The 25115-nt window shown below is 40.8% G+C and overlaps 1 protein-coding gene and 1 long non-coding RNA gene across 3 annotated transcripts in view; one reads left to right on the forward strand and one right to left on the reverse strand.

Moving 5' to 3' along the window:
• UBXN7 (UBX domain protein 7) overlaps positions 1–2038 on the reverse strand; it is a 50603-nt gene extending 48565 nt beyond the window's left edge. Inside the window, exon 1 of the mRNA XM_069556877.1 lies at positions 1830–2038. Within this exon, the coding sequence (XP_069412978.1) occupies positions 1830–1902 (73 nt within the window). The 5' untranslated portion in view covers positions 1903–2038. The remainder of the gene's footprint in view (positions 1–1829) is intronic.
• On the forward strand, positions 1352–23342 carry LOC138422331 (uncharacterized). Of its 2 annotated transcripts, XR_011249836.1 has the most exons (3): positions 2055–2200; positions 22388–22481; positions 22587–23342. It is a non-coding gene; the product is annotated as an uncharacterized lncRNA (long non-coding RNA). The 2 variants fall into 2 exon arrangements; XR_011249835.1 differs by lacking the exons at positions 22388–22481; positions 22587–23342 and adding an exon at positions 17798–18347 and having other exon boundaries at positions 1352–2200.
• The last annotated feature ends 1773 nt before the right edge of the window (positions 23343–25115 follow it).

Raw genomic sequence — 25115 nt, forward strand, 5'->3', positions numbered from 1 at the left:
TATTTTCCCTTTTGCAGACTTCCATATACCACTGTCTACTGAGGGTCTCCAACTTGATTCAGGAGTAGAAAGGCCTGTGACCAGGAAAGGAGCCATGAAGACTAGCAGACAGAAACAGAATTAAAACAATTATGTGAATCACTTCATCTCACCACATTTGGGTTTTGTCTACACCTACCAAAAATGCTGCATTAGAAAAAATAATGTAAGTCTAACACAATCTGAGTTACTAAAGTGGTAGTTAGCAGTTAGCCAAAAAACTGGAATTAAATAGGTGGCATCTTAAACCATCTCTAGAAAATCTAAAGAAATGATATCTGATTCACTACTAAGATTTTTCTGTATAAACATAATGTATTATATATACAATAATTTTTTAAATTTTCCTAATAATGACCTGCTTACACACTGGGAAATGCATTATATCTCTAATATAATACTCCAAACACAATTTTAAAATATTAAGAAAAGTTATCATTCCATTCTTCATCCCAATTTTGTTACAAATTTTATCAACTTTGACCTGATGTTTCATGCCCACAAGCTAGACAATGCATCGAACATCTAGTTATCCTTGCAAAGTAAAAAATAAAACTTTAACCATGAAACGGCAGCTCGTAAACAACCGGCAGTGGTTAAAATATAAAATTTCACTTAACCAGCTTGCACATCAAACGCTGGATACACTAAAAGTGGCAATGTTCCCTGCATCTAACTACCAGATAAAGTATAGATCTGCTAACATTCCGACCTCCTTCCAAAAGGACAAACTAGAACGGCAAAATTACACTCAGGCACATGGAGTACTCTTCTCTCAAATCACTCCACAGAGAACTTCATCATTTGCTCCGCCCTCTAATAACTCATGCAAAAAAAGTTCAGCACCATCAGAGAGAACAAGACACAGAGAATTCATAGAATGGCTTAGGGCCTTTCCTCCAGGCAGTAAGAGGATCTGCGTGTGCCCTTCGCAGGGGTCCAAACGAAAAGAAAAACCGAGGATTAGGGGATACTGACATCCAAAAACCGATTTTGTCTCAAAGAAGTTTTTGCCGTCATTCCTATTTTATCAGCAGGAGGCCTGGGCGCCATCGTTTCAGTCTTTATTATTTTATTATGGGGAGGTGGGAAACGCCACCAAGGATTCCTCCAGGTCTTTCCAATTAAGGTTGGGGGGTTCCCCCTCATTCTTTTCTTAAAACCTCAGTCTGGAGGGTACTCCTCAGCACCCCCGGCTTTCTGGCGGCCTATCCCCCGAGATCGGTAAAGGCGCTGCCGAACCCACCAGCCTCGCCGTTAAGGCGGGAGGGCCCGAACACGCCAGGGCCACAGCGATGGCTCCGAGGGGCCCAGAAAGGGGAAGGGCAGGCCAGGGACGGGTGAAGAATGACCTGGCCATGGAAGAAAGGGAAAAAGAGGTGAGGGGATGCGCTGCACCCCAAGGCTGCACAGAGAAGAGGAGATGATGATGAAGGAGGAGGGCGGTGGCCCGGGTGCGGCCCCCCACCTCTCCCGCCCCCAGGTCCCCGGGCCGGCGGGGGCGGATAGGCTCGGCCCATTCCCTGAGTCTAGGCTGAAAGGGGGTGGGGAGATCTCCCTCCACACTGCGAGAAGACCGAGAATGAAGGTATGGGGTGCACGGGGATGGGGGGGTGTCTCCCGCCTGAACCCGGAGACCCGACGCAGTCGTCGCTTCTTCCTCAGGAGGGAGGACGGGAGCTGTGGGTAAAGCCCGAGGGAAGAATGCATGAAGGTAAAGAGAAGCCCTGGGCACACCGGCCGCCCGCTCCAGACCCCACTCTCCACCTTCCGGTAACCGCGTCTCTTACCGGTGATGGCGGTGAACTGCTGAATTAACCCCTTCAGCGCCGACGCCGCCGCGGAGCCCCCGTGGGCAGCCATCTTACCGCCGCCGCCGCTGCCGCCGAACAACAACACAGACACACACGGAACGCCCTCCCCCAACTCGCCTCACGGCTTGCGCAGGCTCATTGACCACCCCAAGCTCCGCCCCCCGCCCCGCCTCCCCGCGGCCATCAGCGCAGGCGCACTTCCAGACGGTGGGAGCGCTCTCGGCTCTCCCGGTTGGCTGCCGTGTTGCTGCCTGCCGCCGCATCCTTTGCGACCTCTGGTGCCTTCTTTGAGCTCCAAGACTAATCTCATAGATGCGATATCGCTTCATAAGTTTCCGAAAGTCTTGGTAAGTAGTACACGTTTAGCGTCTCAGCTTCACAAGCTTTTTTTTTTTTTTTTTAACAGACCCAACTTCGTATGACTGTTTTGTTGTTTCTGCAACTCTGGAGCCCTCTGCTAGGTTTCCTGCAACTGGCATCAAAATACATATACTATATCACTACACCGAAGCGACTTTTGCACCTGCTTCCCAACTTCCAAACTGATTAGTGCGGCAGCCCATCCAGCAGAAGTAAAATACCAGGATCATTAGTGCAAAGAAAGTTCTGGGCGCAGAGCCTGACACATTGTAGGTTTTAGTAAACGGTTGTCCAGTCCGCTTTCGTTCAATAAATTTGCAATAGGTCTCCCTTCAAGGTCTCAGTTTCCTCATGCAAGGGAAAAAAGTGTGTATATGTGTAAAAAAGAATAGAACAGAATGTGTAGAATAGAAAAGAAATGTATAGAAAGGTCACTGGAAAGGTCAAAATATAATAGTTACCTCTAGAGAGGAGGAATGGAGGGCATGGTGAAAGGGGACTTTGATGGTCTTTATTAATCCTTTCTTCTTGTTGTTCACTCAGTCATGTCTGACTCTTTTCGACCCTATGGACTGCAGCAGGCCAGGCTTCCTTGTCCCTCACCATCTACCCAAGCTTGCTCAAACTCATGTCCATTGAGTCGATGATGCCATCTAACCATCCCATCCTCTGTCCTCCCCTTCTTCTCCTGCCTTCAAACTTGCCCAGCATCAGGGTCTCTTCTAATGAATCCATTCTTTGAATAAGGTGGCCAAAGTATTGGAGCTTCAGATTCAGCATCAGTCCTTCCAATGAATATTCAGGATTAATTTCCTTTAGGATTCACTGGTTTGATCTCTTTGCAGTCCAAGGGAATCTCAAGAGTCTTCTCCAACACCACAGTTCAAAACCATCAATTCTTCGGCGCTCAGCTTTCTTTACACATCCATACAAGACTACTGGAAAAACCACAGCTTTGACTCTACAGACCTTGTCAGCAAAGTAACGTCTCTGCTTTTTTAAATGCTGTCTAGCTTGGTCATAGCTTTTCTTCCAAAGAGCAAGCGTCTTTTAATTTCATGGCTGCAGTCACCATCTGCAGTGATTTGGGAGCTGAAGAAAATAAAGTCACTGTTTCCGTTGTTTCGCCATCTATTTGCCATGAAGTATGGGACCAGAAGCCATGATCTTCATTTTTTGAATGTTGAGTTTCAAGCCAGCTTTTTCATTCTTCCCTTTCACATTCATCAAGAGGCTCTTCAGTTCCTCTTCACTTTCTGTCTTAATCTGCATATCTGAGATTATTGACATTTCTCTCGACAATCTTGATTCCAGCCTGTGCTTCATCAGCCTGGCATTTCTCATGATGTACTCTGCATCCTTTATTTTTAAGCAAAGGTAACATTATTTTGTTGATTATATGACTTAGAATATGTTTAAAAACAATTATAGAAGTACGCTTAAATCTGATGATCCCTTACCTTGAAAATAAAGTTAAAAAGACTCAATTTAGGCTCTTAGACTACCTCCCAACTACATATTTTGCATCTACACAGAAAAATGACCCAATAAAAGAGAAGATGAGTCATCTGGAGAATTGACCCATCCTAAAAGTCTGTAAATGTGCTATTGAGATGAATTTTAAAAACAAGTCAAACCAAAGTAACCGTAGGGTTATATGATTGGCCTGTATTCCTAACCAAGAGTATTGTCAGTTAAATGACACACCTCCCAGGTTGCTACAGTTTCTAGGTGGGTTGAGGAAGCCCAGGAACCAGTCGTGGATTTGGGAAACTGGTTCACATTCACACAAAGTTGCAAAAAAAGGAGAGGAAAAACCAGAGCAAGAAACAGTGTGACCTCTTCCTTCCTAAAGGCCTTAATCCTAAAGTCTGTGTCTCTGAAGCCATCATGCAAAATCAGGTTCCAAGTAAGTTAATCTAACACCACTGACTACAAAAACTATGTGCAATTATTTTTGTATCTTCATTAAATGCAGAGGCTAACAATGAGATCTGTAGGTTTATTTCCAAAGTCTTAGGGTTCAGATATCATGATATCATTTTTAAATAAATCTTATGAAAAAGTGGTAAAGATTGTGATATCCACGACTCTAGAAAAGATTTTGTTGAAATTTTAAAAATAAGGTAAAAGAAAGGAGACAGGAAATTAATAGCAAAACCTTGATAGAGTTTTTTTGATTTTTAAAGAATATGAAAGTTCTTTAGAATCACAAGAAAATATATTTAAATATGTCCCCCAAATCATGGAAAAGACATTCTTTAAAAATCATGGATTATGCTCAAGAAATTAAATTGCAAAAATGTTGTACATTGAATAATGGAAAATTAAAGTTTTGGATGACAAAGAGCAACTATCCCAAACTTAAACATCAGTATGAAAAGGCAAAAAGATATGACACTGAAAGATAAACTCCCCAGGTCAGTAGGTGCCCAATATGCTACTGGAGAAGAGTGGAGAAATAACTCCAGAAAAAATGAAGGGATGGAGCCAAGGTGAAAACAACACCCAGGTGTAGATGTGACTGCTGATGAAAGTAAAGTCCAATGCTGTAAATATCCGATGCCAGTATTGCATAGGAACCTGGAATGTTAGGTCCATCAATCAAGGTAAATTGGAAGTAGTCAAACAGGAGATGGCAAGAATGAATATCAACATTCTAGGAATCAGTGAACTAAGTGGACTGGAATGGGTGACTCTAATATCTACTGTTGGGGGCAAGAATCCCTTAGAAGAAATGGAGTAGCCCTCATAGTCAACAAAAGAGTCTGAAATGCAATACTTGGGTGCAGTCTCAAAAATGACAGAATGGTCTCTGTTCATTTCCAAGGCAAACCATTCAGTATCACAGTAATGCAAGTCTATGCCCCAACCACTAATGCCGAACAAACTGAAGTTCAGTGGTTCTATGATCTACAAGACTTTGTAGAACACACCAAAAAAAGATGTCCTTTTCATCATAGGGAACTGGAATACAAAAATAGGAAATCAAGAGATACCTGGAGGATCAGGTAAGTTTGGCCTTGGAGAACAAAATGAAGCAGGGCAAAGGCTAACAGAGCTTTGCCAAGAGAACACAATGGTCATAGCAAACACTCCCTTCCAACAACACAAGAGACAACTCTACACGTGGACGTCACCAGGTGGTCAATACTGAAATCAGATTGATTATATTCTTTGGAGCTGAAGATGGCAAAGCTCTATACAGTCAGCAAAAACAAGACTGGGAGCTGACTGTGGCTCAGATCATGAACTTTTTATTGCCAAATTCAAGAAAATTGAAGAAAGTAGGGAAAACCACAGACCATTCAGGTATGACCTAAACCAAAGCCTTTACTATTATACAGTGGAAGTGACAAATAGATTCAAGGGATTAGATCTTAAAGACAAAGTGCCTAAAGAACTATGGACAGAGGTTCATGACATTGTACAGGAGGCAGTGATCAAGACCATCTCCAAGAAAAAGAAATGCAAAAAGGCAAACTGGCTGTCTGAGGAGGCCTTCCAAATAGCTGAGAAAAGAAAAGAAGAGAAGTGAAAGGCAAAGGAGAAAAGGAAAGTTATACCTATCTGAATGCAGAGTTCCAAAGAATAGCAAGGAGAGATAAGAAAGCCTTCCTCAGTGATCAATGCAAAGAAATAGAGGAAAACAATAGAATGGAAAAGACTAGTGATCTCTTCAAGAAAATTAGAGATACCAAGGGAACATTTTGTGCAAAGATGGGCACAATAAAGGACAGAAACGGTATGGACCTAACAGAAGAAGATACTAAGAAAAGGTGGCAAGAATACATGGAAGAACTATACGAAAAAGATCTTAATGAACAGATAACATGATGGTGTGATCACTCACCTACAGCCAGACATCCTGGAATGCAAAGTCAAGTGGGCCTTAGGGAGCATCACTACGAACAAAGCTAGTGGAGTTGATGGAATTCCAGTTGAGCTATTTCAAGTCCTAAAAGATGATGCTGTGAAAGTGCTGCAGTCAGTATGCCAGCAAATTTGGAAAATTCAGAGTGGCCACAGGACTGGAAAAGGTCAGTTTTCATTCCAGTCCCAAAGAAAGGCAATGCCAAAGAATGTTCAAACTACCACACAACTGCACTCATCTCACATGCTAGCAAAGCAATGCTCAAAATTTTCCAGGTGGGGCTTCAACAGTATGTGAACCAAGAACTTCCAGATGTTCAAGCTGGATTTAGAAAAGGCAGAGGAACCAAAGGTCAAATTGCCAACATCTGCTGGATCATCGAAAAAGCGAGAGAATTCCAGAAAAACATCTACTTCTGCTTTATTGACTACACCAAAGCCTTTGACTCTGTGAATCACAACAAACTGTGGGAAATTCTGAAAGAGATGGGAATACCAGACCACCTGACCTGCCTCCTGAGAAATCTGTATATGCAGATCAAAAAGCAACAGTTAGAACTGGACGTGGAAGAGCTGACTTGTTTCAAATTGGGAAAGGAGTATGTCAAGGCTGTATGTTGTCACCCTTCTTATTTAACTTATATGTAGAGTACATCATGGGAAATGCCGGGCTGGATGAAGCACAGCTAGAATCAAGATTGCCAGGAGAACTATCAATAGCGTCAGATATGCAGATGACACAACCCTTATGGCAGAAAGAAAAGAAGAACTAAAGAGCCTCTTGATGAAAGTGAAAGAGTGAAAAAGCTGGCTTAAAGCTCAACATTCAAAAAATGAAGATCATGGCATCCTGTCCCATCACTTCATGGCAAATACATGATAAAACAGTGAAAACAGTGACAGACTATTTTCTTGAGCTCCAGAATCACTGCAGATGGTGACTGCAGTCTTGAAATTAAAAGACGCTTGCTCCTTGGAAGAAAAGCTATGACCAACCTAGACAGCATTTTAAAAAGCAGAGACATCACTTTGCTGACAAAAGTCCTCAGAGTCAAAGCTATGGTTTTTCCAGTAGTCACGTATGGATGTGAAAATTGGACTATAAAGAAAGCTGAGCACCAAAGAATTGATGATTTTGCACTGTGGTGCTGGAGAAGACTCTTGAGAGTCCCTTGAACTACAAGGAGATCCAACAAGTGAATCTTAGAGGAAATCAGTCCTGAATATCCATTGGAAAGACTGATGCTGAAGCTGAAGCTCTAATAGTTTGGCCACCTGATTAGAAGAACTGACTCACTGGAAAAGACCTTAATGCTGGGCAATATTGAAGGCGTGAGGAGAAGGGGATGACAGAAGATGAGATGGTGGGATGGCATCACCGACTCAATGGACATGAGTTTGAACAAGCTCGGGTAGATGGTGAGGGACAGGGAAGCCTGGTGTTCTGCAGTCCATGGGATCGCACGGAATCGAACATGACTGAGCAACTTCATTTTCCCTTTTCACTTTCATGCATTGGAGAAGGAAATGGCAACCCACTCCAGTGTTCTTGCCTGGAGAATCCCAGGGACGGGGGAGCCTGGTGGGCTGCTGTCTGTGGTGTCGCACAGAGTTGGACACGACTGAAGCAACTTAGCAGCAGCAGCAGCAGTAAGTATATCACTATAAGACCAGGAAAATAAATACCCTAACCTCACTCTCCTCCTCCTCTACCATATCTTGCCAGGAATCTACTAGCAACCCAACTGGAAGACAGCATGAGTGCTAAGTGGTAAGTTGCTTCAGTTGTGTCTGACTCTTTGCAACTCCATGGACTGTAGCCTGCCAGCCTCCTCTGTCTATGGGATTTCCCAGGCAAGAATACTGGAGTGGGTTGCCATTTCCTTCTGCAGGGGATTTCTTGGACCCAGGGACTGAATCCACATCTCCTGCATCGCAGGCAGATTCTTTACAGTCTGAGCCACCAAGGAAACCCTATTAGTCATTCAGTTCAGTTCAGTCGCTCAAGTCTTGTCCGACTCTTTGCGACCCCATGAACTACAGCATGCCAGGCCTCCCTGTGACAAATACAAATTAAAATTGCAGTCAAATACCATGCCACACTTACCAGAATGATTCAGTGACTTACTATACCAAGTGTTAGAGAGTATGTAAAGCAAATGAAACTCTTAAATCTAGTTGATGAGAATGTCGACTCAAAAAAGATGTACAACTTGAGAGTTGTGAGTTAAGTTTTATTTGGGACAAAATGAGGACTGCAGCCTGGAGGCAGCATCTCAGATAGCTCCAAGAGACTCAACTGGAAGACAGAGGACACAACAGCCTGTGGGGCAGAGAGTAGAGTGGAGAGAGAAGACAGTGAGTGGGTCTGGAGAGCCAAAGGCAGGTTGTTAGGCACAAGTAGAAAGTGAAAAATATTTAAAACTAATTGTCGAGAAAATACATATCAGAATTTGTGAAATGCAGTTTTAAGACTACCTAAGGGACAAGTTTGCAACCTTAAATGGTTATATTAGAGAGGGTTAGAAAATGAGGACCTCAATAATCAAGAGGTTAATAAAGGAACAACAGAATCAACCCAGGGAAAGTTAAAGGGGAAAATGCAGAAATCAATAAAATAGAAAACAAAATACAAAAGCTAGTTCTCTGAAATAACAAGTAAAATCGAAATCCTTTTACAAATTAGATTAAGAAAAAAAAGGGATGTAACAGATAGAGCAGTGATTTTTATTTTTTTTTTATTTTTTTATTTTTTAAATTTTAAAATCTTTAATTCTTACATGCGTTCCCAAACATGAACCCCCCTCCCACAGAGCAGTGATTTTTAAAATAAGAGAATATTATGAACAACATTATGCCTGTGAATTAGGAAATAGATGGCAGTTTCCTGAAAAATATAATTTACCAAAATTGACTCAACTATCAGTAGACTTACGACAGTTAACAAAATTGACTTAGTTACACAAATAAACAACCAGACCCAGATGACTTTACAGGTGATTTCTACCAAAAAGAAATAGAAAAAAAAAAGAAGAAAAGAAACAGGTGGTCCTAAACTTATGCAGATTATTCCAGAAAAGGAACAATAGGGACAAATAACTCCTTCTGAAAACAAAGCAGTAAATGGAAACTCAGCCTCACTCATGGTTAATCAAGATAAAAATGCTATACTAAACCAAAATTTAGAAATCCAAGAAGACACGCACATATATGCATTACTTTTTAACTAGAATTATTCAGGAATGCAGGTATAATTTTATAACAAAATTTTTTCAATGTAATTTTGATAGTAGAATAAATTAAGAAACCATTTGATCCATTTGATCAGACACAGAAAAAACATTGATGTAAATCAATATCCTTCCACAAAACAAAACTAAAAACATCCTTAATGCTCTAGGTAGAGGAAAAAGCTTCCTTAACTTAATGAAGTATATTTACTAAAAGCACAGAGTAAACAGTGTTATAACTAATAATAAAACATTTAAAGTAAAAACCAAGTATGCACCCTAACACTATTTCTATTCAGTGATATACAAGTAGTCCTAGCCATAGTAGTAAGACAAGAAAGAATATATTAAAAATTTTTTAAAGAAGAAAAAATTGTTATTGTATACTATATGATTATTTGCACAGAAAATCTAAGCAAACTAACAAATTTTTAAATCAACAGAAAAATTCAAGGATATTTCTGGATATAAAACCAAAATGCATATTTTAAAACTATTCCTAAAGATGAACAGCAAATAGTTTGGAACTGTAATTTTAAAAATATCCCATTCAAGATAGTGTTGGCTTAAAGCTCAACATTCAGAAAACTAAGATCATGGCATCTGATCCCATCACTTCATGGTAGATAGATGGGGAAACAGAACATAAAATATGTTTAAGTATAGATTTAACAAAAATTCAAAAGGCCTTATAAAGAAAATGATAAATTTTACTGATAGGCATTAAATGAAAAAATCTACTATATTCATGTGTAGGAAGACCCAGTGTTATAAAGATGCTAATTTTCTATACAATAATTGATAAATTCAATGTAATTCCAATCAAAATCCCACAGAATTTCTCTAACATTTTACTACAGTGATTTTAAAATTCAAAACCAAAAAATCAATAATAAGACACTTTTTAAGTAGAACAGGTGGAAGTTTTGCCTACAAGATATCAAAACATAAGGTACAGTAACTAAGACTGTATGGTATAGGTGGGGGATAGACAGAATACAGAACAGAGAGACCATACACAAACACAAAGTTATATGGACACCATGACAGAGGTGAGGTCATGGTGATTAGTGAGGGAAAGGATGGACTAACCAATCAATAATCCTGGGACCTAAATACAACTAGATCCTAACCTTAGAGACAAAAATAGATTATAGATTCATTAAGATTTAAGTAAGAGGAGCAAAACTTTGCAACTTTCATGATAGCATATTTATAGGGGCTTCTCCTAAAGACTTTAAGTCAGACTGCCTTGCAAAACTTAAGAAGGGAGTGCTATGTACCTAGTGCTCCAGGGGGCACCATTCATATAGGCCAGAGGGTGATTCAGTTCAGTCGCTCATTCGTGTCCAACTCTGTGACCCCATGAGTCTCAGCATGCCAGCCAGGCCTCCCTATCCATCACCAACTCCCGGAGTTCACTCAGACTCACATCCATCGAGTCCGTGATGCCATCCAGCCATCTCATCCTCTGTTGTCCCCTTCTCCTCCTGCCCCCAATCCCTCCCAGCATCAGGGTCTTTTCCAGTGAGTCAGCTCTTCGCATGAGGTGGCCAAAGTATTGGAGTTTCAGCTTTAGCATCACTCCTTCCAATGAACACCTAGGACTGATCTCCTTTAGGATGATGGACTGGTTGGATCTCCTTTCAGTCCAAGGGACTCCCAAGAATCTTCTCCAACACCACAGTTCAAAAGCATCGATTCTTCAGCACTCAGCTTTCTTCACAGTTCAACTCTCACATCCATACATGACCACAGGAAAAACCATAGCCTTGACTAGATGGACCTTTGTTGGCAAAGTAATGTCTCTGCTTTTGAATATGCTGTCTAGGTTGATCATAAGTTTCCTTCCAAGGAGTAAGCGTCTTTTAACTTCATGGCTGCAATCACCATCTGCAGTGATCTTGGAGCCCAGAAAAATAAAGTCAGCCACTGTTTCCCCATCTATCTACCATGAAGTGATGGGATCAGATGCCATGGTCTTAGTTTTCTGAATGTTGAGCTTTAAGCCAACTTTTTCACCCTCCTCTTTCACTTTCATCAAGAGGCTTTTTAGTTCCTCTTCACTTTCTGCCATAAGGGTGGCGTCATCTGCATATCTGAGGTTATTGATATTTTTCCTGGCAATCTTGATTCTAGCTTGTGCTTCTTCCAGCCCAGCGTTTCTCATGGTGTACTCTGTATATAAGTGAAATAAGCAGGGTGACAATATACAGCCTTGACATACTCCTTTCCCTATTTGGAATCAGTCTGTTGTTCCATGTCCAGTTCTAACTGTTGCTTCCTGACCTGCATATACAGAAAGCCCTAAAGTTGTGGATCAGCAGGTTTTGATCAAGGAAGTGAAAAAATTATTAAAACATAAAATCACAAACTATGAAGGCAAAAAGTAATAAACTTGACTATACTATAACTAGAAATGTCTGGACTTCTCTGGTGGTCCAGTGGTTGAGAATCCACCTGTTTGCAAACATCACATCCAGATACAATAACATCCAGAGGAAAAAGAGCCAGCTCATCTCTTCTGCCTTTTTCTCTTTTCTTTTTTAATTGAGAAAGGAAACATTCCCTGGAAATCCCTTGAGAGACTTTCCTTCAGATTTCATCGGTTTGAATTGAGTCACAATTCTGTTCCTAAAGCTGTCCCTGCCAAAGAATGTGAGATAAACATAACTGGTTTTTAGTAAAGCATATGGCTTTGTGGAGGAAGGTGGATACCTCCCTGAAGTCTGGTCCTTTTAGGAAGAAGGAGGGGAATGGGTGTTAATTAGGCAATTGTCAAAATCTGCTCCATTCATAAAGCTTCACTCTGAGCCTGATGAATTACCCCTGTACTCCTTTGTTCTGATTTTACCTTTACCTAGAATCCTCCCAATGATATTTTACCTTTCTAGGTTCCTTCACACCAGGAAAACAGTGTGTGAGTATGTTGGTCATTGGAAACTTCTGTCTCTCAATATGAGATTTGAAGACTGGTACTTGGTTTAGGGTTAGAGTTTTCTGTTCCCACTTTTTTTAATATTTCCAGAATGTTACATAAATAGAATATACACAGTGGAGCCTTTTGAGTCTGGCATCTTTCCCTTAGCATAATGCATTTAAGATTCATGCAAAACTTCCCTGGTGGTCCAGTGGTTAAGAATCCACCTGCTGTGAAAAGACAGCCTTCAGAATGGGAGAAAATAATAGCAAATTAAGCAACTGACAAACAACTAATCTCAAAAATATACAAGCAACTCCTGCAGCTCAATTCCAGAAAAATAAACAACCCAATCAAAAAATGGGCCGAAGAACTAAATAGACATTTCTCCAAAGAAGACATACAGATGTCTAACAAACAACTGAAAAGATGCTCAACATCACTTATTATCAGAGAAATGCAAATCAAGACCACAATGAGATACCATTTCCCACCATTCAGAATGGCTGCGATCCAAAAGTCTACAAGCAATAAATGCTGGAGAGGGTGTGGAGAAAAGGGAACCCTCTTACACTGTTGGTGGGAATGCAAACTAGTACAGCCACTATGGAGAACAGTGTGGAGATTCCTTAAAAAACTGGAAATAGAACCGCCTTATGACCAAGCAGTCCCACTGCTGGGCATACACACTGAGGAAACCGGAATTGAAAGAGACACGTGTACCCCAGTGTTCATCGCAGCACTGTTTATAATAGCCAGGACATGGAAGCAGCCTAGATGTCCATCAGCAGATGAATGGATAAGAAAGCTGTGGTAGATATACACAATGCAGTATTACTCAGCCATTAAAAGGAATACATTTGAATCCGTTCTAATGAGGTGGATGAAACTGGAGCCGATTATACAGAGTGAAGTAAGCCAGAAAGAAAAACACCAATACAGTATACTAACACATATATATGGAATTTAGAAAGATGGTAATGATAACCCTGTATGCGAGACAGTAAAAGAGACACAGATGTATAAAACAGACTTTTGGACTCTGTGGGAGAGGGCGAGGGTGGGATGATTTGGGAGAATGGCATTGAAACATGTATACTATCATGTAAGAAACAAATTGCCAGTCTAGGTTCAATACAGGATACAGGATGCTTGGGGCTGGTGCACTGCGATGACCCAGAGAGATGATATGGGGAGAGAGGTGGGAGGGGGATTCAGGATTGGGAACTCATGTACACCCGTGGCGGATTCATGTCAATGTATGGCAAAACCAATACAGTATTGTAAAGTAAAATTTAAAAAAAAAAAAAAAAGAATCCACCTGCCAATGCAGAGAACATGGATTTGATCCTTCAATCCCTGATCCAGGAAGATCTCACATGCCACAGAAGAACTAACCCCGTGCGCCACAACTACTAAGCACTCTAGAGCCCACGCTTCACGACAAGAGAAGCCACTGCAATGAGAAGCCGGCACGTCAAAATGAAGAGTTGCCCCCACTAGCTGCAGCTAGAGAAAGCTCGCGTGCAGCAATAAGGACCCAATGCAGCCAAAAATAAATAAATAAATTTTAAAAAGAGTCACCCATATGTTGTCTATATCAGTATTTCATCCCTTTTTACTGCTAAATAGGATTCAGTTGTAAGCATGTACTACAGTCGTTCACTCATCAGTTGAAGGGTATTTGGGTTGTTTCCAGTTGCTATTATGAATAAAGCTACTACCAACTCATGTAGAATTTTTTTGTGAACATAAGTTTTCACTTCTTTTGGGAAATACTTGGGAGTAGAATTGCTGGGTCATATAGTGAATGTATGTTTAACTTTATAAGAAATTGATAAACTGTCCAGATATTTTTAAAATTTCATTTTGGGGAAGATGTCTGGCAATCATCCCCTCAACCAAATCATTAAAGTTAATATTACTAAGAATGAGACAGAATAATATATTGTATTCGTTTTTCTTTTGACTGCACAGCATGTGAGACCTTAGTTCCCCGACTAGGGATAGAACCCATGCCCCTGGCAGTGGAAGTACAGAGTCTTAACCACTGGACTGCTAGGGAAGTTCCTAATGTGATATGTTAAGAAATAAGCATCACCTGTGACATATTCTTGGCAAAACTTACACTTCCAGGCTTAATTTCCAGAATATAAGACAAATCAAAAAATAAGTTAAAGAATTCTATAAGGAAGCAATCAGGTAGATCCAGAATGTAAGCCTTCACCATGCTAGTCTCTTCAAAAGAATCAGTGTCATAGGTGGGGGCAGGCAGGTAGTTGGGGAGGGAGAAGGCAAGAGGATTCTTCTAGATGAAAAGGGAATGAAAAGGAAACCACCAAAATCAAGGCCTTAATTGGATGCTAGTTATAAAATAACAAAAAAGAAAGCAGCTATAAAAAACATTTTTTGCAGACAGAATTTTAATATGGACTCAATATGAGATGACATTAGGCAATTATTAATTTTCTTAAGATAATGACATTGTAGTTATAAAAAAGGTTTTTTATTTCACAGAAGTACATTCTAACATATTTAGGGGTAAACTATTAATGATGTCTGCAATTTACTTTTAAATGGTTCAGCAAATTCAAAAATATGTAACATAGCTATAATGAAATGTTAACAATTACTGAATCTAGGTAGTAGTGTACAGGTTTCTTTCAGATTTTCTGTTTGTTTAAAACTTGTATGAAATAGCTGGAAAAATCAAATTATTGTGTTTTTTATTTCTATAAGTTCTATTTGTATTTCAAATCTGATTAAGTATTTAAAAATTTTCTTGTTACTTGCAGGTGCTTTCAAACTTTCATTTATTTCTTTTTTTTTCAATAATCATTAGTAAATTATATTATATATATTATAAATGTATAAGTAGCTTCTCTTTTTTATTTTATTTTATTATTTTTTTAAATCTTTAATTCTTACATGTGTTCCCAAACATGAACCCCTCCTCCCACCTCCCTCCCCATAACATCTCTGTGGGTCATCCCCATGCACCAGCCCCAAGCATGCTGTATCCTGAGTCAGACATAGACTGGCGATTCGATTCTTACATGATAGTATACATGATAGAATGCCATTAAACATGATAGTTGCAGTTATTTTTAATCCTTGTTTGGTAAATTCAGTATCTGAAGACTTTGCATGTTCGTTCATTGTGATTTATCCTGCTTCTCATACATGATGCCTGGATCTCTCTATGTGTGCTTCAGTTCAGTTCAGTCGCTCAGTCATGTCTGACTCTTTGCAACCCCATGGACCGCAGCACTCCAGGCCTCCCTGTCCATCACCAACTGCTAGAGTTTACCCATACTCCTGTCCACTGAGTCGGTGATGCCATCCAACCATCTCATCCTCTGTTGTCCCCTTCTCCTCCTGCCTTCAATCTTTCACAGCATCAGGGACTTTTCCAATGAGTCAGCTCTTCGCATAAGGTGGCCAAAGTATTGGAGTTTCAGCTTCAACATCAGTCCTTCCAATGTACACCCAGGACTGATCTCCTTTAGAAGGGACTGGTTGGATTTCCTTGCAGTTCAAGAGACTCTCAAGAGTCTTCTCCAACACCACAGTTCAAAACCATCAATTCTTTGGCACTCAGCTTTCTTTATAGTCCAACTCTAACATCCATACATGACCACTGGAAAAACCATAGCTTTAACTAGAAGGACCTTTGTTGGCAAAGTAATGTCTCTGCTTTTGAATATGCTATCTAGGTTGGTCATAACTTTTCTTCCAATGATAAGCATCTTTTAATTTCATGGCTGCAGTTACCATCTGCAGTGATTTTGGAGCCCAGAAAAATAAAGTCAGCCACTGTTTCCTCTGTCTCCCCATCTATTTACCATGAAGTGATGGGACAGGATGCCATGATCTTCATTTTTTGAATATTGAGCTTTAAGCCAACTTTTTCACTCTCCTCTTTCACTTTCATCAAGAGGCTCTTTAGTTCTTCTTCACTTTCTGCCATAAGGGTGGTGTCATCTGCATATCTGAGGTTATTGATAGTTCTCCTGGCAGTCTTGATTCCAGCTTGTGCTTCCTCCAGCCCAGCATTTCTCTTGATGTACTCTGCACATAAGTTAAATAAGCTGAGTGACAATATACAGCCTTGACATACTCCTTTTCCTATTTGGAACCAGTCTGTTGTTCCATGTCCATTTCTAACTGTTGCTTCCTGGCCTGCATACAGATTTCTCAAGAGGCAGGTCAGGTGGTCTGGTATTCCCATGTCTTTCAGAATTTCCCACAGTTTATTGTGATCCACACAGTCAAAGGCTTTGGCATAGTCAATAAAGCAGAAGTAGATGTTTTTCTGGAACTCTCTTCCTTTTTCGATGGTCCAGCGGATTTTGACAATTTGATCTCTGGTTCCTTTGTCTTTTCTAAAACCAGCTTGAACATCTGGAAGTTCATGGTTCACGTGTTGCTGAAGCTTGGCTTGGAGAATTTTGAGTGTTACTTGACTAGTGTGTGAGATGAGTGCAGTTGTGCGGTAGTTTGAGCATTCTTTGACATTCCCTTTCTTTGGGATTGGAGTGAAAACTGACCATTTCCAGTCCTGTGGCCACTGCTGAGTTTTCTAAATTTGCTGGCATATTGAGTGCAGCCCTTTGTTTAGTTTATTTATTTATTTTAACCCTGAGGTGGTTATTTTTTGCAAAATGACTTAAGAATTCTTCAAAATTTAAGATTGAAGTTATATTTCTCTAGAGATTTATTTTGATCCCGTCAACCATTTAGAGGCACTACTATTTAAAAGTTAATAAATCGAAATCTCAGTTAAGTAAGAGTCTGGAAACCAAAAAGGGGACCGCTCATGCCCCATGCCCTAGCAGATCCCAACATGAAGAAGAACGTCTTTCCTGGTGAGGGCTCAACCAATGAGAAGCCATGGGCTCTTCAATTACTCTAGCCCCCCCCAACTTCCTTTTCCTCTCTGTAAAAGCTTTTCCTTCCCTTGCTCTGTGGGAACTTGCACATGGCTCATCACATTTGTAGGCCCCCAATTGCAGTTCTTTGCTGATCCTGAATAAACCCATCTTTGCTGGAGAAATACCTGGCAGTTTGTTTGCTTTAGGTCAGCGCTACCACAGCAGGACCAATTTGAATTAAGCTCATGAGACTTTCTGAACCAATGAATTGGGGTTGCTAATCAACAGTGAGAGCAGGCCTGGGGCTACAGCTTCTCAGAGAGAGCCCTCATCCCCATTACACATCATTGAGGCAACCGTCCATGCATCTCCATGGTGACAGAGGGTGGAAAGGTTGTTTACTTCTGGTTCTGTGTCATCAGAGGGGTCAAATGCATGGGGTGTGTTTTATACTGTACTCTTTTTTTATGAGCTAAATTGTGTCACTCTCAGATTTGCATGTGAAGGTCTAGTATCTAGCACCTTAGAATGTGACTGTATTTGGAGACAGGGACTTGAAAGAGATGGTTTGTTAAAACTAGGTCCTTAGGGCGATTGTAATACATTCTGACTGGTGTTTTTCTTTTTTCTTTTTTAATACTAAAACAATTTACTATCTTACCCTTGCCCGTGCTGCATGACATGCAGGATCCCATTTTCCTGAACCCAGGCCCTGTCAGTGAAAGCACCGAGCCCTAACCAGTGGACTTCCAGGGAATTCCCTGACTGGTGTCTTCATTAAGAGGAAATGTGGATACAAAAGAAGACACCAGGGGCTGCATGCACAGATGAAAGACCAAGTGAAGACACAGAGAAAATGTAGCCATCTGTAAGCCAAGGAGAGAGGCCTCAGAGTTAAACTAAACCTGCGGACGTTGATCTTGGACTTCTAGCCTCCAAAACTGTGAAGAAAATGCATTTCTGCTGTTCAAGCCGCCCAATTTGTGGTACTTGGTAATGGCAGCCCTACTAACACCACCACCCACTTTGCATGACCCTGGCTTTTTTCTTTACTCCAGGCCCCAAGGGGCTGTGAAAATTGCAGCTCATGTTCGCTGGATCTGTCATACACACTCAAAGAGAAGAGATTTCTGTGTTCCCTGTCTGTTTCTGAGATTCCACATTGACTTTGGCCCAATGATTCCTTATTACCTTGTCATCTCTTTAATGGTTTTAAGAAGTTTTGTTTGTTTTAAAATAGTATCCAGCATTTTTAGTTGTTTTGTGTGAGACAGTCTATCTGAACACCTCCCTCCACAGATCAGCTTTGCTGGAGCTGAAGTTCCATTTAGGGGGGAGAATTAATGTACTAAAAATGTCAACAGTCCCAATAATGGAAGTCCTCAAGAAGGAAATGGGGAGAGAGAGGGAGGCAAGTGGACTAAAAGGGAGGGGAGAGAGTGGGAGAGGGAGAAGGAAAGAGAAATAGAAGAAAAGGCAAGAAATAATGGATGTATCCTGAGACAAAAAAGATGGAAAAGTGAAGGACAACCTCAAGTCTTCAAGTCTGGGAAGAGAGAGAATGGTGATTTCTATTAAGAAGTATAGAATAGAAGTGAATTTTCAGATAACAAGCATGGGTACTGTTCTGAGTGGTAGTAAGTCTTCATACAGAGAAGGTGATGGCACCCTACTCCAGTACTCTTGCCTGGAAAATCCATGGACGGAGGAGCCTGGTAGGCTACAGTCCATGGGGTCGCTAAGAGTCAGACACGACTGAGTGACTTCACTTTCACTTTTCATTTTCATGTATAGGAGAAGGAAATGGCAACCCACTCCAGTGTTCTTGTTTGGAGGATCCCAGGAACGGGGGAGCCTCGTGGGCTGCTGTCTATGGGGTCGCACAGAGTCAGACACGACTGAAGCGACTTAGCAGCAGCAGCAGCAAGACTTCATAGGGTAAGACAGGAATAACATTTTCAGTCAAGTGAGAGTTATCATATGGTAAATATAAATCTTAGTGTAGAAACTCATGTAACAAGAAATGTAATTTTATTTTTTCCGTAACTCAATTTATTTTTTATTATTTCCAGACCAAGGAATATTTATGTGGCCTAAGGGTTGAGTAGCCATCATTTAATCTTCCAAACCTATTGTCCATACCCTGAGGCTAGAAGTGGTTTTTTACCACCCTGACATCTAGGTTTTAAAATTCAAAAGACAAGAATTGACTCCTTTCTTTTTCCTGTTTTCTACTTTGTTATTGGCATTATAGTTAGCAATGGCTATCAACAGCAGAAAGCTTGAATATCACTGGCTTAATAAAGAGTTGTTTCTCTTACGTACCAAGATGTCCAGGGGTAAGCAGACTGGTACTGGTTGAGTGAAGTCAGGGCTGATGACTCTTAGCTTCTGCTTAAATAGATTCTTTTTGTGAATTTAGGAATTGTCTATTTTTACCACAAAGTAGCAGTAGCAGGGGATGGGGAGAGAAATGTTTGCACTTTCCTAAACTCTTAGCAGAAATATTAAGGTCCTAAATAAGCCCAGCCAGGGGCTGGACAGTGCTATAGAGACTAGCTTCATCCTCCAAAACTCGGTTGTTGACACATATCCAAGCCACCAGTTTTACAGCAGATTAAGAGATACACCAGTTTTGGAAGTGTTTTGAGTGCCTGTCTGCTCTGGCAACTGGGGTTAGTGCCATTGAAATTGCTATTCCTTACCTAAAAAGAGGTTCAGGACATCCTGGGAGAAGAGAACTATAATAACTGTAATAGTTTCCTAGGGCTGCTGCAGCAAATAACCATAAACTGGGTGGCTTAAAACAACAGAAATTTATTCTCTCACAGTTTTCGAGACTGGAAGTTCAAGATGTCGTCAGGACCATGCTCTCATGAAGGTTCTAGGGCAGAATTTACTCCTTGCCTATCTCTTAGCTTCTGGTTTCCCCAGCAATCCTTGGCATTCCATGATATAGAGCTATATAACACTAATGTCTGCCTCTGCCAGAAAATGACATTCTTCCTATGTGTCTCTTTGTTTTCTTATGGCTATCTTCTTGCAAAGAAACCAGTATGACCTCATCTTAACTAATTATGTCTGCAATGACCCTATTCCCAAATAAGGTCACATTTTGAGGTACTGGGGTTTAGGACTTCAGCATATATATTTTGGGGGGCCACATAATTCAATCCATAACAAGGACCTCACTCATCGCTGATTTAGGAAATTTAATCATAAACACGAACTCCAATGCCCTCTTTTATTAATCACCCTATGTCTGTCTAGGGCATTTAATCATTCTGTAGGATTCTTTCGCTTGGTCTCATCACTGTCCAGTGGTACTTCTGAAATCAACAGACACTTCTGAGAGGTCACACCGCCTCTACATCAAATTTCCAACCAGATCATGGTTTTTGTCTCAGGATGGCTCAGTTCTAATCCTACTCTAGGGTTAATACTCAGTCTTCAAGCAGATATGGTTTACCCCAGAATTGTAAGACATCCTGGATGAGCCCCACAAATAGCTGATACTAATCTTGAACAAGAAGTAGTTGTAGAATAGCCTTGTGTGTGTACTGTATGCGTGTTCAGTCACTCAGTTGTGTCCGACTCTTTGCAACCCTGTGGACTGTAGCCCTCCAGGCTCCTCTGTCCATGGGATTCTCCAGGCAAGAATACTGGAGTAGATTACCATTTCCTACTCTAAGAGATCTTCCTGACGCAGGGACTGAACATGCATCTCCTGTGTTTTCTGTATTGGCAGACAGATTCTTTATCACTGTGCCACCTGGGAAACTCATGAATTGCCTTAGTTTTCTATAATTCAATTTAATTTCTACTGAGCCCTTGTCATCTGGGATGGCAAGTTTCAGTTAAGTTGATTTCCTCATGCTTTACCCAAATTGTTCCTAAGTTCTAGGGTGTCTTGATTGGTTCCCTTGGGGGATATACGTGGTCCTTGGTTATCATCCATTCATACCAGCATCTTAGAGATATTGGCACAGTCCATGTGGTCTTCAGTGGCCCCCAAGCACCATGGTGTTCTCTTATCTGCAGGATTTCTTTGAGTCTGAAAGCCCTTAGGGCCACATGTCTGTGTCACTCTTGAGCAAACAAGAAATGCCCTACTGCTCCTATTCCACAATGGGCCAAAGCAACATGTTTCTGAGACAAGCATGTACATGGACAAAGTTTCCCTCTCTAGAGGCATACTGTGCCTGAACATGTCATGCTTCTCCTCCCTTTTGCCAGCCCAGACAGTCTTTATTTGGGCTGAGGTCAGGGAATCTTAGCTTACTCATGTAGGGGAAGAAAAAACCTTTTCCCCTATCCTTAAGTTCAGTTGGAGAAGGCAGTGGCACCCCACTCCAGTACTCTTGCCTGGAAAATCCCATGGATGGAGGAGCCTGGTAGGCTGCAGTCCATGGGGTCGCTAAGAGTCGGACACGACCGAGCGACTCACCTTCACTTTTCACTTCATGCATTGGAGAAGGAAATGGCAACCCACTCCAGTATTCTTGCCTGGAGAATCCCATGGATGGGGGAGCCTGGTGGGCTGCCGTCTATGAGGTCGCAGAGAGTCAGACACGACTGAAGCGACTTAGCAGCAGCAGTAAGTTCAGTTATTGAGGTCATGCAAATTAAACTCATGAAGACAGATTAACAGAAGAGAAAGAGTTGTTTTTCTTTCGCATGCAGTGCACATACATGCAGGAAAATTCAGTGATGAGTAACTCAGAGGAGTAGTTAGAATCGGGAGCTTAGATACCATCCAGGCAAGTAAACGTGGGGGTGGGGAAGGGGACTTATAACAAGATAAATGACTTTTTGGAAAAATTTTTTAAGTTGGGGATTTTAGGAGGATAAACAGGATAAAAGAAAGTCACAATAATGTTTATTACATTTATATAGGTATGAGTGGTCTTCCTGTCTCCTTCAGGGCCATAAAATTGCCCTGGAGAAGGAATTTGGGGTAGATTTTATTCTCGTTTTCCCTTCCAGGAATAGATCTGCCCTGAAGAGTAATATATGGCAGCCTTATTTCCAAAATATTGTTGCCTCGAGTCACATAAGGAGGCTTTGAGAAATCTATTTTTCTGCATCTGTTAAATCTCAAATGTTTTCAGCTTAAAATAATCTTTATACCAAATAGCATATTTTGGGGTGGCAAATTCTGATTCCCTTCACTCAACATCAGGTATTTTAAAAAATATATTCTTTTTGTGTTGAGTTCTTTCTGGGGAGTAGATCTTGAGACTCTATAGCACTTCTTTTTCCTCTGCTTTTTCCTAGGTGAATCATTCCCAAAAGAATGAATGTCCAATAGCCCATCTGACTATGGGCTTATTTTCATTATTTGGAAAAGACCAAATAATGCAAGGACCAGGTAAAACATTGGTTAATATTCCAAAAACCTATCCTGACACACATTTGCCATGTCATTTCATCTCAACAACTCTGTTAAGAAGGTCTTTTTGTTTCTTTTTTGCAGTTCAGGAAACAGAGGTTAAGAAGACTGCACAGAGTGAAGCAAAATTCAAATCCACATCTATCTGATTCTAGAATATTCTCCATTTTTTCCCCTCCTGCTCACTTCAGAACAGACTCTAATATGATTTCTGCTGACAATGCACGAGTCCACTTTTACTGAGGTCCCCCAATACCTCAAAGTTAATTCCTATAGACATTTATCAGTCTTTATCTAAACTAACTTTTCAATAGAATTTGGCATTTCCTTATTAAACCTTCTTACAACAGTCTCACTCTTGATTTCCTGGGACCACAACTGCTGATTTTTGTCCTGTCTTCCTGATCCTCCCCTCTTTTGCAGCTTATTCCTCCTATCAGCCTTTCACTGTGTCCTAAGACTTGCCCAGGGCCACCTCTCTTACCATACCCTCAGTTCTAATAATCAGGAATAGATAAGATTTACAAATTTCAGCTGTTAAATAAGTATATTTAATCCTTATATTTATTTTATATAATTTATATTTGACAAGATAGCATATTTTGTTTGAAAGAACATGGCCTTTAGACTCTAATCTGGATACAGATCCTGGCCTTTTCCATTTACTGTCAAAATGCCCTTGGGCAGTGACACCTGCCCTGATCTCTTCTTCTATAAAATGGGAAGTTTCTAAATCTGTTTGGAATGTGAAATGGGAGACTAAAATGCAAACTGTCTAAAAATGTGTCTAAAACTGCATAGAAGTCCTTTCTTTTTTCTTATAAATCAGATTGTAGCTTACTTCTGTCACATGAGTGTATGTTCCTCGGTTCTTTGTCTCGTCACAGCAAAGATTTGGAGCGATGGACATTAAAGCCTTCAGCCTGTCACAGCTCTCAAGTCTTGGACAAACCGTGTTATAGCTCTTAGGCAAATCAGTGTTACAGCTCTATTTTATTTAGAAGATAGCAGGAGAATCCATTCTCGAAGTGTGAGGGCATGCCAAGACTCGAAGAGAAGAGAGTGTTGGAGCACGTAGGGGAGGGAGAGAGAGAGAGAGAAAGAGCGCACACATGCCAGAGAGAAAGAGAGAGAGTGCTTTGGCTCCTCCTTTTATATGTTTTTTTCCTCCACCTGGGCCTGCCCTATACAAATTGGGCTTAGCCAGGAGTGCTTTTTGTTCTAACTGAAGTCTTCACTCTGGTCCTCGGACCTTCCTTTGACCTTCCTTGTCTTTTACCTACTGCCATTTTGGACTCCTTTTCCCTATTCTACTTACCTAATAACACTTCCTTTCTGAACAGAACAGCGAGTAGTCCAAGTTCAGTCTCTAGAGTCAAATAGTCCTGTGTTTAAATCCTGACTTGGCCTTATTCTTGCGATTTGACCTTGGGCAAATACTGTGAGTTTCGGTTTCCTTCATCTGTAAAATAGGCACAATAATAGTGTCTCCTTAGCAGAACTGGTGAAAGGATTAAATGAGATATTCAGCACCCAGTGCACTTGCCTAGTCCATAATTAGTTTTCAGTAAATGTTAACTCTTGGGAACATGATCATCTCACACCTTTATGCAGTTGTATTTTAATTTTAATTAGTTGGAGCTCCTACAGTTTTCCCCAAGCAAGGCATAATTTAGAATGAAATTGAATAGCTTGAGGTTCTTGGCACATATTTTACCAAGGCTAGTATCAGAGTGGGCATCACTGGTGACTCAGTGGTAAAGAACCTGCCTGCCAATGCAGTAGGTGTGGGTTCGATCCCTGGGTCACAGAATCTCCTGGAGAAGGAAATGGCAACCCACTGCATAATCTTGCCTGGAAAACCCCATGGACAGAGGAGCCTGTTGGGCTATAGAGCATGAGGTTGCATAAGAGTCAGACAAGACCTAGTAACTAAACAACAACAATAATATCAGAATAAATTAGAATCCTGAGTGTGATTCATAATAGTATCTTAATCCCAAACCCAGACATTTGATGCCTGCAATTGGGATTTTAACAATATGTGATAAGGGACTTCCCTGGTGGTCCAGGGGCTAAGACTGCATACTCCCAATGCAGGGACCTGGGTTCAATCCATAGCCAGGGAGCTAGATCCCACATGCTGCAGCGAAGAGCTCACACTCCATAACTAAAGAACTCACATGCCACAATAAAGTCTGTAATTCCTGTATGCTGCAGCTAAGACCAGGTGCAGCCAAACAAATACTTTAAAAAATATACATAATGATAAGTTGATTTCTTTTCTTTAGAATGGAGGTGGATAAATTTAGTAATTTCTAAATTTAATTAACATCCTTATATTTATATCAAAATGTATGTGATATTAATAGTCCAGTCTTTGTCTAATGTCCAAGTTATAAAACACAAAAGACCACGCAGTTTCTTTCTTCCCTGGTACTGCTCCTGCAGGCTTCTCAGCTACAGCCCTATTACCATAGTAAGCACTGCTGGACATTTATGAGAGCCCAAATGCAAGAGGTGTTTAGAAAAGCCGAAATTCTGAAGAAGTGGCTTGAGAGGGAAAGCAGGTTGGTAGCATCCTGGACAAAGTCATTTTTCAACACATTTCCA

This window comes from Ovis canadensis, chromosome 1 (genome assembly GCF_042477335.2).
Source record: "Ovis canadensis isolate MfBH-ARS-UI-01 breed Bighorn chromosome 1, ARS-UI_OviCan_v2, whole genome shotgun sequence".
Lineage (NCBI taxonomy): Eukaryota > Metazoa > Chordata > Mammalia > Artiodactyla > Bovidae > Ovis > Ovis canadensis.